The sequence below is a fragment of the Coregonus lavaretus genome, assembly GCF_964263955.1.
Source record: "Coregonus lavaretus genome assembly, chromosome: 31".
NCBI classification, from domain to species: Eukaryota; Metazoa; Chordata; class Actinopteri; order Salmoniformes; family Salmonidae; genus Coregonus; species Coregonus lavaretus.
In genome coordinates, this window is record NC_140018.1 from 20,660,994 (window position 1) to 20,675,547 (window position 14,554).

The following is a 14,554-nucleotide window of genomic DNA, read 5'->3' on the forward strand; positions in this document are numbered from 1 at the left end:
TTCAAACCAAGCTGCTTACCTATTTCAGATTCAGTCTTCCCAGCCTGGTGCAGGTCTACAATTTTGTTTCTGGTGGCCTTTGACAGCTCTTTGGTCTTGGCCATAGTGGAGTTTGGAGTGTGACTGTTTGAGGTTGTGGACAGGTGTCTTTTATACTGATAACAAGTTCAAACAGGTGCCATTAATACAGGTAACGAGTGGAGGACAGATGAGCCTCTTAAAGAAGAAGTTACAGGTCTGTGAGAGCCAGAAATCTTGCTTGTTTGTAGGTGACCAAATACTTATTTTCTACCATAATTTGCTAATAAATTCATAAAAAATCCTACAATGTGATTTTCTGGATTTTTTTTCCTCAATTTGTCTGTCATAGTTGACATGTACCTATGATGAAAATTACAGGCCTCTCTCATCTTTTTAAGTGGGAGAACTTGCACAATTGGTGGCTGACTAAATACTTTTTCCCCCCACTGTATTAAACAATTTCGTTGAAAGAAAGGTGCCTCTGATAATACTGCTATCACCGTCAAGGCAGAGGACGCGATGGGACGAGCCCAGAGACAGGGTAATTCCACGGTAAAAAAATATATAAATTCAGAGCTTTCATATATGTTTGAGATATAGGACACTTCTAAACATACTTACTTATTATTACATTTTTGACTGATCTGTTTGTCCATGTATGAATCTTTTATTCAATGCGTTTCTAAGGGATAATAGCAGTAAGGCCAAATTCAATGTTTCATCAAATAATTGTTCATGATGAGTTTAGATTTGTTGTGTCCCCCACCCCCATCAAAGTTGCCCAACGCTGCTCTAGGTGGATGCAATACGCATTTCTTTAGTAAAAAGACAGATGCTGCTGATAACACTGCCGTTGTTGTCGAGGCAGAGGACATGTATTTGTAGCCTATGTATCTGATGCTGTCTGGTCAAAAAGATTATGGCATGTCATACTCTTTTTGGTCAGACCGCATCAGATACATGGGCTACATATAGTAAGACAGAGGGGCGCTGTTTCGCTCGCTCGGATGCTTTTTTCAGTGATAATTTCAGCACTTGCGAATTGAAGGAAAATTGGTGGTGCTGGAATTATTTTGGATGAACGTGCGAAAGTAACCTACTTTTTGAAGTGATTTTTTTGACAATCCAATGAAAACATAATGACTGGTTTTGTTCATGGCACAATAAAAGGTAATACATTTTTACAGTTAAATTATGTCTTTACTATAAATCCCATAAAAATTGCATGGGGCCTCCAAATCACTAAGCCCGCACCTGCATAGCAGGTTAGGATAATTCATCTAGCAGATATCATAACACCATGTTTTGTTTTGTATTCCCATTGCGATTGGTCACTGAACCCGGTGTTATATACTGATGGTTTGTCGAGACTGATAGTTGGTATGGTTGTGGCTACCAGTACAGCTCCATCTAGTTGTCGTGTCGGGGATAACAGTTGTTGACAACTAACGTTTTAGCGAAGCCTAAAGGCCGATTTATACCCTACAGAGACTGACACTACGGAGCGTATCGCAGTATTGTAAATGTCGTTTTTCGTCACAAAAGGGGCGGCTCCTTGTAATGCACTCTGACAATCGATGCGCTCTGAGCCACATATAAATTGTAACGTGCGGTATCATCCCTTCCATAGCAGTGGGGGAGTGTTGTGTAGGTAATGAAGCTTGCTTGCTTGGTTCCTTGATCTGATCTATATGCTATGCATCAATGTAGCCTATTTTGCATTGATAAGCAAACATAATCTCAGTGACTGTTTAAACAAGCATTAGGTACTGCAGTGCATCTCCTCATGGACTGCACCAGATTTGCCAGTTCTTGCTGTGAGATGTTACCCCACTCTTCCACCAAGGCACCTGCAAGTTCCCTGACATATCTGTGGGGAATGGCCCTAGCCCTCACCCTCCGATCCAACAGGTCCCAGACGTGCTCAATGCGATTGAGATCCGGGTTCTTCACTGGCCATGGCAGAACACTGACATTCCTGTCTTGCAGGAAATCACGCACAGAACGAGCAGTATGGCTGGTGGCATTGTCATGCTGGAGGGTCATGTCAAGATGAGCCTGCAGGAAAGGTACCACATGAAGGAGGAGGATGTCTTCCCTGTAACGCACAGCGTTGAGATTGCCTGGAATGACAACAAGCTCAGTCTGATGATGCTGTGACACACCGCCCCAGACCATGACGGACCCTCCACCTCCAAATCGATCCTGCTCCAGAGTACAGGCCTCTGTGTAACGCTCATTCCTTCGACAATAAACACGAATCCGATCATCACCCCTGGTGAGACAAAACCGCGACTCATCAATGAAGAGCCTTTTTTGCCAGTCCTGTCTGGTCCAGCGACGGTGGGTTTGTGCCCATAGGCAACGTTGTTGCCGGTGATGTCTGGTGAGGACCTGCCTTACAACAGGCCTACGAGCCCTCAGTCCAGCCTCTCTCAGCCTATTGCGGACAGTCTGAGCACTGATGGAGGGATTGTGCGTTCCTGGTGTAACTCGGGCAGTTGTTGTTGCCATCCTGTACCAGTCCCGCAGGTGTGATGTTCGGATGTACCGATCCTGTGCAGGTGTTGTTACACGTGGTCTGCCACTGCGAGGACAATCAGCTGTCCGTCCTGTCTCCCTGTAGCGCTGTCTTAGGCGTCTCACAGTACAAACATTGCAATTTATTGCCCTGGCCACATCTGCAGTCCTCATGCCTCCTTGCAGCATGCCTAAGGCACGTTCACGCAGATGAGCAGGGACCCTGGGCATCTTTATTTTGGTGTTTTTCAGAGTCATTAGAAAGGCCTCTTTAGTGTCCTAAGTTTTCATAACTGTGACCTTAATTGCCTACCGCCTGTAAGCCGTTAGTGTCTTAACGACCGTTCCACAGGTGCATGTTCATTAATTGTTTATGGTTAATTGAACAAGCATGGGAAACAGTGTTTAAACCCTTTACAATGAAGATCTGTGAAGTTATTTTGATTTTTATGAATTATCTTTGAAAGACAGGGTCCTGAAAAAGGGATGTTTCTTTTTTTGCTGAGTTTAGATCAACGGAGTGGAGCTTATAGTAACCTTAACCCTTTTCCTAACCTTAACCTCATTCTCCTACCTGCTACATTAATGATCCTAACCTGCTACTTTAGTTCTCCTAACCGGCTATGTAAGCAAACCATCAGTGCTGACAATCCATCAGTATCACCACACCAGCCATCTTGTTATGTATAAAAGGCCCCTCCATTATTCTGTCTGTAAATTTAAAACCCTTGTGGCAGAGGGCTAAATGCATTGGTTTTGCCTTTTAACAATAAAGAAGCACCTTTATTAATTTTCACCGTCCTCCAAGAGTTACTGATTTTCCTAATTACTTCAGTTTGCTCCTCAATTCATGTGCCTTGGTTTGAGTTTGAGGTAGCAGCAGTGTTCCCTTCATATTGCCTTATTATGAAGTATTGGGATATTTGTTTTTGTTAGATGCTGCTATCATCAACAAGGCCGAAGATCCAAGCCAACCTAATGCAAATGTAGACCCTGAAATTCAGGACAGTGCAAGAGAAGACAGAAATGAACTTCCCCCAGGGGCCAAGGATGTTGAACTTCAAAGCAAAACAGAAGAGGTAGGAATAAGTGCAACAGATTACATACTATGGCCTTGTTCTATGAGATGTTCTTAATGTCAAACCTACTGTGAATTTGTCTTTGAATTACCAAAAATATCAACCTCTCTTTTTCAGGCAAAAAGGTGTAGTACTACTCCAGAACCAACCAACCAGCCCTCTCCAGCTCCTGCTAAAGCATCTGAAGGTAAGCATTATGAGTAGTGACGCGTAATCAAACTGCCATCTGATCATGCACTGATGGAGACATGGGGATATTTGTTTGTTAGATGCTGTCATCAAGGAGGCCAGAGACTCAACATGTGAAGATCCAAACCAGCTTCATGCAGATGTAGACACTGGAGTTCAAGATAGTACAAGAGAAGACAAAAACAAACGTCCTCTAGTCCCCATGGATGTAAAACTTCAAAGCAAAACTACAGAGGTAGATTTCAACTATACTGAATGAAAACACATCAATGTTCTCTAAAGAATGTTATGAACCAGTAAATCACCTTTTTTTCTAGACGAGTAAGCCCACTATTCCAGAAGAGACTAGTCAGCCCTCCCCAGCTGCTGCAACACCTGAAGGTATAGTCACCATCTGCAGGGGTATTCAACTCTTAACCTACGAGGTCCGGAGCCTGTTGGTTTTCTGTTCTACCTGATAATTAATTGCATCCACCTGGTGTCCCAGGACTAAATCGGTCCCTGATTAGAGGGGAACAATGAAAAAACGCAGTGGAACTGGCTTCGAGGTCCAGAGTTGAGTTTGAGGGATCTAGAGGATACATTTTCACACTTTATTTAGGCTCTGCATTGTCATTAAAGCTACAACCCGTAAGATTTCCTGCTGTTCAATGGTCACTTCAATTAATGATACATTCCAGATTATGTATTGTAACTTGTTCACTTGCAAACCAAGTGGTACACAGACTCCGGATTACTAATTATTCTTTTTTAGATGCTACTAATGACGACACCGGATTTCACAACCTTACAAGAGCAGATGGATACCATCCCCCAGGCCCCAAGAATGTTGAACATGAAAGCAAAACTAAAGAGGTAGGTTACAGGCTACAGCTAATGATTAACATTTTCTAAGAGGTGCTGTAGATGTCGGCTATTGGAGTTATATCATTAACAGATTTTCCATAGGTGATAAAGTCTTTGACAATGTGCCTTCACATTGGACTTTTACATAGGAAAACGTGTAGAATATTCTGGACCAATAAAGTCTCAACCTTTCCTTCCTAGAAAAATAAGACTAGTGCTCCAGAGATGAACAACCAGCCTCTCCCAGCTGCAGCACAAACACCTGCAGGTATCTAAAGGGATTAATTTTGACACTTTATTTAGGCTATGCATTGTCATCCAATCCCTGCTAAATGCTGCGTTTCCTTGTTGGTTAGATACTACTAACAAGGACACTGGAGTTTACGACGCCACAACAAGCGGAAACAAACATCCCCCAGGCCACAAGAATGCTAAAAATATGTTGAGGATGGAGAAATTCTTCACTGTTGTGGCTGGGAATACTCTGGGGTCTCATGTGGAATTCAATCATCGTCTCACCACACAAAGAGGTCTGACTGAGGTGATGTCACCAGAGCAGAGTGATGTCATCTTGTCTTTCTGTCCCATCATCTCTCGTGCTGGGACTGATATTGAAGCAGCACTGCAGCAGATTCCAGGTAATTCAGTCAGGATGTCATTTAGATTCAATGCACACACAAATCTGATGCAATTACAATCTTCCTTATATCTTCCGCAGTTATAACAATAACAAAGTGGTCCCCCCACCAAAAAGCTGAAGGAATGGGGCTGGAGAAATGTAACCAGTCTCAAATTCATAGACCGAGCTAGGGACGCAAGAACTGACCATCCATGATATACAATTATAGCTTTAACCATGTTTACAGGCTATACAGTGTTTGTTTACTTGTACATTGTTTACAAACATTGGAGTAAAACAAGCGTATATTTTGTGTTCTGATGGAGTATGACAGTTCATCTACGGTATTTATAAGTTACTGTATATTCTTCAAGAATCAATGGGTATATATAATTAATTTGTAAGTCCAAAGGGGGATGTAGCAACTACACATTGCCCCTATAAGTTCAGCACTATATTTTCATCGAAATGATATTCCTCTGCAACAGTAATTTATGCTTGTCACACTATATTTAGCAATTGTCACTGTACTGTACTAATCCAGTTCTATCGTTGATGTTGACATTTTGTTTCTCTTTCGACAGCTGGTAAACCTGTCATTCTGGTAGTGCTGCATCACACCTTCAACTCAGACTACACTGTACCTGACAGTAGCAGACTAGTGACCAGAGGTGATGTAATACTCACAGTGGACTATCTGTTCCATGCGAGCAAAGGACTACTGGAGTGTCCACGCAATGAAGAAGCAATTAGAAAGATTCTGGACAGGCCAGAAATACAGCCAAAGGTAGTTCATCCTTATTCTTGTCAGTAAACAACTTACTATTAAATACAATACACATGCATCAGCAGAGATTTCACACCAAAAATATTTTATTAGGGAATGTGCAATTGTCTTTAATAATAGTAGTAATTTAAAACTAGTATTTGAATAAATTATTATTTATTGGTCATTGTTTTGGATCAATGAGTAACAACCTCTCCTTTCTAGACAAGTAAGCCTGCTGCTCCAGAGAAGACCAGACAGATCCCGCCCGCTGCTTCACATCCACCTGAAGGTACAGTCAGCATATGGGGATTCATTTTGACACTTTGTTTAGGCAATGCATTGTCATTCAGTCCTCACTCACTGCTGGTTTTTGCTATTGTTTTTTTAGATGCTGTTAACGATGCTAACATCAACACTGGAGTTGACAAACGCCCTCCAGGTCCCAAGAACTCTGCGATTACAAGCCAACCTAAACAGGTTGGCATAAAGGCTCCATCTATGACTGTTTTCTTCTAGGCATTATGTTGATGTTTAATAACTAATAGAGTTACCTCATAACTCATAGACATTATGATGAATGAAACATAACAGTCTGCTTATCGCAATTATGTTGGACTTTTGAAATGAATATTTTCCCCCCAACAATTAACACAGTATTTTCTATTATCTTTTAAAAGGGAACTAAACTTTCCTTTCTGTTGCAGCAGGACTATCCAAAAAGTAAGTACTGATATAAATGTAACATTAATATAATATGTTGCACAATAAATAGGTGCCCTAGGGCCTTTTGAAATGGTTACCTACTGTCAAGCAGGATGTTCCCTTCAAGATAATCAATATCCATGAAACCATGTTAAAAGTGGTTATCATGGAGTAGACTGAGGGTTCATCCACTGAAGTGAATACTTGTGGGTTGATCAGAGTGATCGGGGCTTAAAGATCTGACAAACCTTTCTAGTTTACCTCAGACATTTCCTGTATCTCTATACAGGTCACTGAACCCGGTGTTATATACTGATGGTTTGTCGAGACTGATAGTTGGTATGGTTGTGGCTACCAGTACAGCTCCATCTAGTTGTCGTGTCGGGGATAACAGTTGTTGACAACTAACGTTTTAGCGAAGCCTAAAGGCCGATTTATACCCTACAGAGACTGACACTACGGAGCGTATCGCAGTATTGTAAATGTCGTTTTTCGTCACAAAAGGGGCGGCTCCTTGTAATGCACTCCGACAATCGATGCGCTCTGAGCCACATATAAATTGTAACGTGCGGTATCATCCCTTCCATAGCGGTGGGGGAGTGTTGTGTAGGTAATGAAGCTTGCTTGCTTGGTTCCTTGATCTGATCTATATGCTATGCATCAATGTAGCCTATTTTGCATTGATAAGCAAACATAATCTCAGTGACTGTTTAAACAAGCATTGGGTACTGCAGTGCATCTCCTCATGGACTGCACCAGATTTGCCAGTTCTTGCTGTGAGATGTTACCCCACTCTTCCACCAAGGCACCTGCAAGTTCCCTGACATATCTGTGGGGAATGGCCCTAGCCCTCACCCTCCGATCCAACAGGTCTCAGACGTGCTCAATGCGATTGAGATCCGGGTTCTTCACTGGCCATGGCAGAACACTGACATTCCTGTCTTGCAGGAAATCACGCACAGAACGAGCAGTATGGCTGGTGGCATTGTCATGCTGGAGGGTCATGTCAAGATGAGCCTGCAGGAAAGGTACCACATGAAGGAGGAGGATGTCTTCCCTGTAACGCACAGCGTTGAGATTGCCTGGAATGACAACAAGCTCAGTCTGATGATGCTGTGACACACCGCCCCAGACCATGACGGACCCTCCACCTCCAAATCGATCCTGCTCCAGAGTACAGGCCTCTGTGTAACGCTCATTCCTTCGACAATAAACCCGAATCCGATCATCACCCCTGGTGAGACAAAACCGCGACTCATCAGTGAAGAGCCCTTTTTGCCAGTCCTGTCTGGTCCAGCGACGGTGGGTTTGTGCCCATAGGCAACGTTGTTGCCGGTGATGTCTGGTGAGGACCTGCCTTACAACAGGCCTACGAGCCCTCAGTCCAGCCTCTCTCAGCCTATTGCGGACAGTCTGAGCACTGATGGAGGGATTGTGCGTTCCTGGTGTAACTCGGGCAGTTGTTGTTGCCATCCTGTACCAGTCCCGCAGGTGTGATGTTCGGATGTACCGATCCTGTGCAGGTGTTGTTACACGTGGTCTGCCACTGCGAGGACAATCAGCTGTCCGTCCTGTCTCCCTGTAGCGCTGTCTTAGGCGTCTCACAGTACAAACATTGCAATTTATTGCCCTGGCCACATCTGCAGTCCTCATGCCTCCTTGCAGCATGCCTAAGGCACGTTCACGCAGATGAGCAGGGACCCTGGGCATCTTTATTTTGGTGTTTTTCAGAGTCATTGAAAGGCCTCTTTAGTGTCCTAAGTTTTCATAACTGTGACCTTAATTGCCTACCGCCTGTAAGCCGTTAGTGTCTTAACGACCGTTCCACAGGTGCATGTTCATTAATTGTTTATGGTTAATTGAACAAGCATGGGAAACAGTGTTTAAACCCTTTACAATGAAGATCTGTGAAGTTATTTTGATTTATCTTTGAAAGACAGGGTCCTGAAAAAGGGATGTTTCTTTTTTTGCTGAGTTTAGATCAACGGAGTGGAGCTTATAGTAACCTTAACCCTTTTCCTAACCTTAAACTCATTCTCCTACCTGCTACATTAATGATCCTAACCTGCCACGTTAGTTCTCCTAACCTGCCACATTAATTCTACTAACCTGCTACTTTAGTTCTCCTAACCGGCTATGTAAGCAAACCATCAGTGCTGACAATCCATCAGTATCACCACACCAGCCATCTTGTTATGTATAAAAGGCCCCTCCATTATTCTGTCTGTAAATTTAAAACCCTTGTGGCAGAGGGCTAAATGCATTGGTTTTGCCTTTTAACAATAAAGAAGCACCTTTATTAATTTTCACCGTCCTCCAAGAGTTACTGATTTTCCTAATTACTTCAGTTTGCTCCTCAATTCATGTGCCTTGGTTTGAGTTTGAGGTAGCAGCAGTGTTCCCTTCATATTGCCTTATTATGAAGTATTGGGATATTTGTTTTTGTTAGATGCTGCTATCATCAACAAGGCCGAAGATCCAAGCCAACCTAATGCAAATGTAGACCCTGAAATTCAGGACAGTGCAAGAGAAGACAGAAATGAACTTCCCCCAGGGGCCAAGGATGTTGAACTTCAAAGCAAAACAGAAGAGGTAGGAATAAGTGCAACAGATTACATACTATGGCCTTGTTCTATGAGATGTTCTTAATGTCAAACCTACTGTGAATTTGTCTTTGAATTACCAAAAATATCAACCTCTCTTTTTCAGGCAAAAAGGTGTAGTACTACTCCAGAACCAACCAACCAGCCCTCTCCAGCTCCTGCTAAAGCATCTGAAGGTAAGCATTATGAGTAGTGACGCGTAATCAAACTGCCATCTGATCATGCACTGATGGAGACATGGGGATATTTGTTTGTTAGATGCTGTCATCAAGGAGGCCAGAGACTCAACATGTGAAGATCCAAACCAGCTTCATGCAGATGTAGACACTGGAGTTCAAGATAGTACAAGAGAAGACAAAAACAAACGTCCTCCAGTCCCCATGGATGTAAAACTTCAAAGCAAAACTACAGAGGTAGATTTCAACTATACTGAATGAAAACACATCAATGTTCTCTAAAGAATGTTATGAACCAGTAAATCACCTTTTTTTCTAGACGAGTAAGCCCACTATTCCAGAAGAGACTAGTCAGCCCTCCCCAGCTGCTGCAACACCTGAAGGTATAGTCACCATCTGCAGGGGTATTCAACTCTTAACCTACGAGGTCCGGAGCCTGTTGGTTTTCTGTTCTACCTGATAATTAATTGCATCCACCTGGTGTCCCAGGACTAAATCGGTCCCTGATTAGAGGGGAACAATGAAAAAACGCAGTGGAACTGGCTTCGAGGTCCAGAGTTGAGTTTGAGGGATCTAGAGGATACATTTTCACACTTTATTTAGGCTCTGCATTGTCATTAAAGCTACAACCCGTAAGATTTCCTGCTGTTCAATGGTCACTTCAATTAATGATACATTCCAGATTATGTATTGTAACTTGTTCACTTGCAAACCAAGTGGTACACAGACTCCGGATTACTAATTATTATTTTTTAGATGCTACTAATGACGACACCGGATTTCACAACCTTACAAGAGCAGATGGAAACCATCCCCCAGGCCCCAAGAATGTTGAACATGAAAGCAAAACTAAAGAGGTAGGTTACAGGCTACAGCTAATGATTAACATTTTCTAAGAGGTGCTGTAGATGTCGGCTATTGGAGTTATATCATTAACAGATTTTCCATAGGTGATAAAGTCTTTGACAATGTGCCTTCACATTGGACTTTTACATAGGAAAACGTGTAGAATATTCTGGACCAATAAAGTCTCAACCTTTCCTTCCTAGAAAAATAAGACTAGTGCTCCAGAGATGAACAACCAGCCTCTCCCAGCTGCAGCACAAACACCTGCAGGTATCTAAAGGGATTAATTTTGACACTTTATTTAGGCTATGCATTGTCATCCAATCCCTGCTAAATGCTGCGTTTCCTTGTTGGTTAGATACTACTAACAAGGACACTGGAGTTTACGACTCCACAACAAGCGGAAACAAACATCCCCCAGGCCCCAAGAATGCTGAAAATATGTTGAGGATGGAGAAATTCTTCACTTTTTTGGCTGGGAATACTCTGGGGTCTCATGTGGAATTCAATCATCGTCTCACCACACAAAGAGGTCTGACTGAGGTGATGTCACCAGAGCAGAGTGATGTCATCTTGTCTTTCTGTCCCATCATCTCTCGTGCTGGGACTGATATTGAAGCAGCACTGCAGCAGATTCCAGGTAATTCAGTCAGGATGTCATTTAGATTCAATGCACACACAAATCTGATGCAATTACAATCTTCCTTATATCTTCCGCAGTTATAACAATAACAAAGTGGTCCCCCCACCAAAAAGCTGAAGGAATGGGGCTGGAGAAATGTAACCAGTCTCAAATTCATAGACCGAGCTAGGGACGCAAGAACTGACCATCCATGATATACAATTATAGCTTTAACCATGTTTACAGGCTATACAGTGATTGTTTACTTGTACATTGTTTACAAACATTGGAGTAAAACAAGCGTATATTTTGTGTTCTGATGGAGTATGACAGTTCATCTACGGTATTTATAAGTTACTGTATATTCTTCAAGAATCAATGGGTATATATAATTAATTTGTAAGTCCAAAAGGGGATGTAGCATCTACACATTGCCCCTATAAGTTCAGCACTATATTTTCATCGAAATGATATTCCTCTGCAACAGTACTTTATGCTTGTCACACTATATTTAGCAATTGTCACTGTACTGTACTAATCCAGTTCTATCGTTGATGTTGATATTTTTTTTCTCTTTTGACAGATGGTAAACCTGTCATTCTGGTAGTGCTGCATCACACCTTCAACTCAGACTACACTGTACCTGACAGTAGCAGACTAGTGACCAGAGGTGATGTAATACTCACAGTGGACTGTCTCTTTCATGAGAGCAAAGGACTACTGAAGTGTCCTCGCAATGAAGAAGCAATTAGAAAGATTCTGGACAGGCCAGAAATACAGCCAAAGGTAGTTCATCCTTATTCTTGTCAGTAAACAACTTACTATTAAATACAATACACATGCATCAGCAGAGATTTCACACTAAAAATATTTTATTAGGGAATGCGCAATTGTCTTTAATAATAGTAGTAATTTAAAACTAGTATTAGAATAAATTATTATTTATTGGTCATTGTTTTGGATCAATGAGTAACAACCTCTCCTTTCTAGACAAGTAAGCCTGCTGCTCCAGAGAAGACCAGACAGATCCCGCCCGCTGCTTCACATCCACCTGAAGGTACAGTCAGCATATGGGGATTCATTTTGACACTTTGTTTAGGCAATGCATTGTCATTCAGTCCTCACTCACTGCTGGTTTTTGCTATTGTTTTTTTAGATGCTGTTAACGATGCTAACATCAACACTGGAGTTGACAAACGCCCTCCAGGTCCCAAGAACTCTGCGATTACAAGCCAACCTAAACAGGTTGGCATAAAGGCTCCATCTATGACTGTTTTCTTCTAGGCATTATGTTGATGTTTAATAACTAATAGAGTTACCTCATAACTCATAGACATTATGATGAATGAAACATAACAGTCTGCTTATCGCAATTATGTTGGACTTTTGAAATGAATATTTCCCCCCCAACAATTAACACAGTATTTTCTATTATCTTTTAAAAGGGAACTAAACTTTCCTTTCTGTTGCAGCAGGACTATCCAAAAAGTAAGTACTGATATAAATGTAACATTAATATAATATGTTGCACAATAAATAGGTGTCCCAGGGCCTTTTGAAACGGTTACCTACTGTCAAGCAGGGTGTTCCCTTCAAGGTAATCAATATCCATGAAACCATGTTAAAAGTGGTTATCATGGAGTAGACTGAGGGTTCATCCACTGAAGTGAATACTTGTGGGTTGATCAGAGTGATCGGGGCTTAAAGATCTGACAAACCTTTCTAGTTTACCTCAGACATTTCCTGTATCTCTATAGGGTCGAGGATGGACAAAATCTTCACTGTTGTGACTGGGAATACTCTGGGGTCTCATGAGAAATTATTTGATCATCTCACTGCCAATAGACACTTAACTAAAGTGACGTCACTAGAGGAGAGTGATGTCATCTTGGCTTTCTGTTCCATTGTCTCTCGGTCTGGGACTGATATTGAAGCAGCACTGAAGCAGATTCCAGGTAATCAATATCCATGAAGAACATTTTCAAAACATTAATGTATGTTTTACGTGATTATTGTTATTTTTATCCCCTCTCTCGACAGCTGGTAAACCTGTCATTCTGGTAGTGCTGCATCACTCCTTCGATCCAGACTACACTGTACCTGACAGTAGCAGACTAGTGACCAGAGGTGATGTAATACTCACAGTGGACTGTCTCTTCCATGAGAGCAAAGGACTACTGGAGTGTCCACGCAATGAAGCAGCAGTCAAAGACATTTTGAAGAAGCTTGACATACGTCCTGAGGTATTGTATCATTTAATCACCATTTTAAATGTTTTAATTCAGTACTGAATCACTCTGTAGATAATGTACCATAGAAACTAATAGAAACGTTGCTATTCTTTCCACTTTTTCTTTCAGACTAAAAATGAAGCACGAGTCAATAGGGCTCATGAGAGGCAAACTGTACAGCCAATGGTAGTTTGCTTTACCTTTGTTATATTCCACATTCACTCTACACTTGTATGTTTATTAGTAATATGAACATGATATTTTTTTATGTTATAAACTAGAAATCAAATATTTTGGTTGCTCTAAAATGATATCTAATTCTTTCCAAAGGAAGTTGACATGCAGTATGTTAATCTCTTCTCAGGAGACAAGCTGTTGTTACAAGTTCCTCAACATCTGCTGCTGCTGTTTTCTACCCTCCAGCGTATGTATAATTAGAAAGTCATATTTTTCATGTTATGAACTAGAAATCAAATATTTTGGTTGCTCTAAACAGATATCTAATTCTTTCCAAAGGAAGTTGACATGCAGTATGTTAATCTCTTCTCAGGAGACAAGCTGTTGTTACAAGTTCCTCAACATCTGCTGCTGCTGTTTTCTACCCTCCAGCGTATGTATAATTAGAAAGTCATATTTTTCATGTTATGAACTAGAAATCAAATATTTTGGTTGCTCTAAACAGATATCTAATTCTTTCCAAAGGAAGTTGACATGCAGTATGTTAATCTCTTCTCAGGAGACAAGCTGTTGCTGCTGTTGTGACATTATCTGCCGTGGTTTTCGACCCTCCATTGTATGTCTTACAGAGGACCAGAACACTCCCCTTATAAGATAAAGAAGTGTGTAAACAGTATTGCATAAATACTGCTATTGCATAAATACTGATATTGATTCTGATACTTCCCCCTTACTGAGCACCATACACATTGTGTGGTCCTTTTGTAATGCATCCAATGACTATAACTGAAATCAATTGCAGAAAGTACATTTTCTGATGATTATTACATTTTGTGATTTATTGTTTTCATTATTAGGGGAAATGGACACATGAACCTCAATCATCTGAAATTAGGCTACTATAACATGTAGTGGTATATGCTCTTTCCAAGCCGTGTACCTGTATATTTACTTTATGCATAGGCCTAGGCTACAACATCAAACATAAACCAAAAATGTGTGCTTAAACAAACATGATATAGGAGTCTGATTCTAAGATCAATGGTACTTAGTACAATCAATAGATTGATAATGACTGAGATGGTTATACCTGTGATAAAACAATCCAATAATTAAATATTACAAACTGGGAAGTTTGGTTCCTGGATGTTGAT

At 41.3% G+C, this 14,554-nt stretch overlaps 1 protein-coding gene and 1 long non-coding RNA gene across 2 annotated transcripts; both read left to right on the forward strand.

The window, feature by feature from the left end:
• The first annotated feature begins 5,982 nt into the window (after positions 1-5,982).
• Positions 5,983-6,517, forward strand: LOC311107000. Its single transcript, XR_014610373.1, has 3 exons — positions 5,983-6,061; positions 6,266-6,332; positions 6,432-6,517. It is a non-coding gene; the product is annotated as an uncharacterized lncRNA (long non-coding RNA).
• A 2,689-nt stretch (positions 6,518-9,206) lies between these two features.
• LOC311106798 (uncharacterized protein) lies at positions 9,207-13,727 on the forward strand (the record flags this gene model as incomplete). The annotated part of the gene is made up of 16 exons (XM_084149180.1): positions 9,207-9,337; positions 9,455-9,524; positions 9,607-9,761; positions 9,844-9,907; positions 10,281-10,381; positions 10,574-10,640; positions 10,729-11,010; positions 11,576-11,778; positions 11,983-12,049; positions 12,149-12,237; positions 12,465-12,480; positions 12,750-12,947; positions 13,033-13,235; positions 13,353-13,409; positions 13,588-13,651; positions 13,720-13,727. The coding sequence occupies exons 3-16, from the start codon at positions 9,729-9,731 to the stop codon at positions 13,725-13,727; spliced, it is 1,452 nt and encodes a 483-aa protein (XP_084005306.1). The 5' UTR covers positions 9,207-9,337; positions 9,455-9,524; positions 9,607-9,728.
• Between the last annotated feature and the right edge of the window lie 827 nt (positions 13,728-14,554).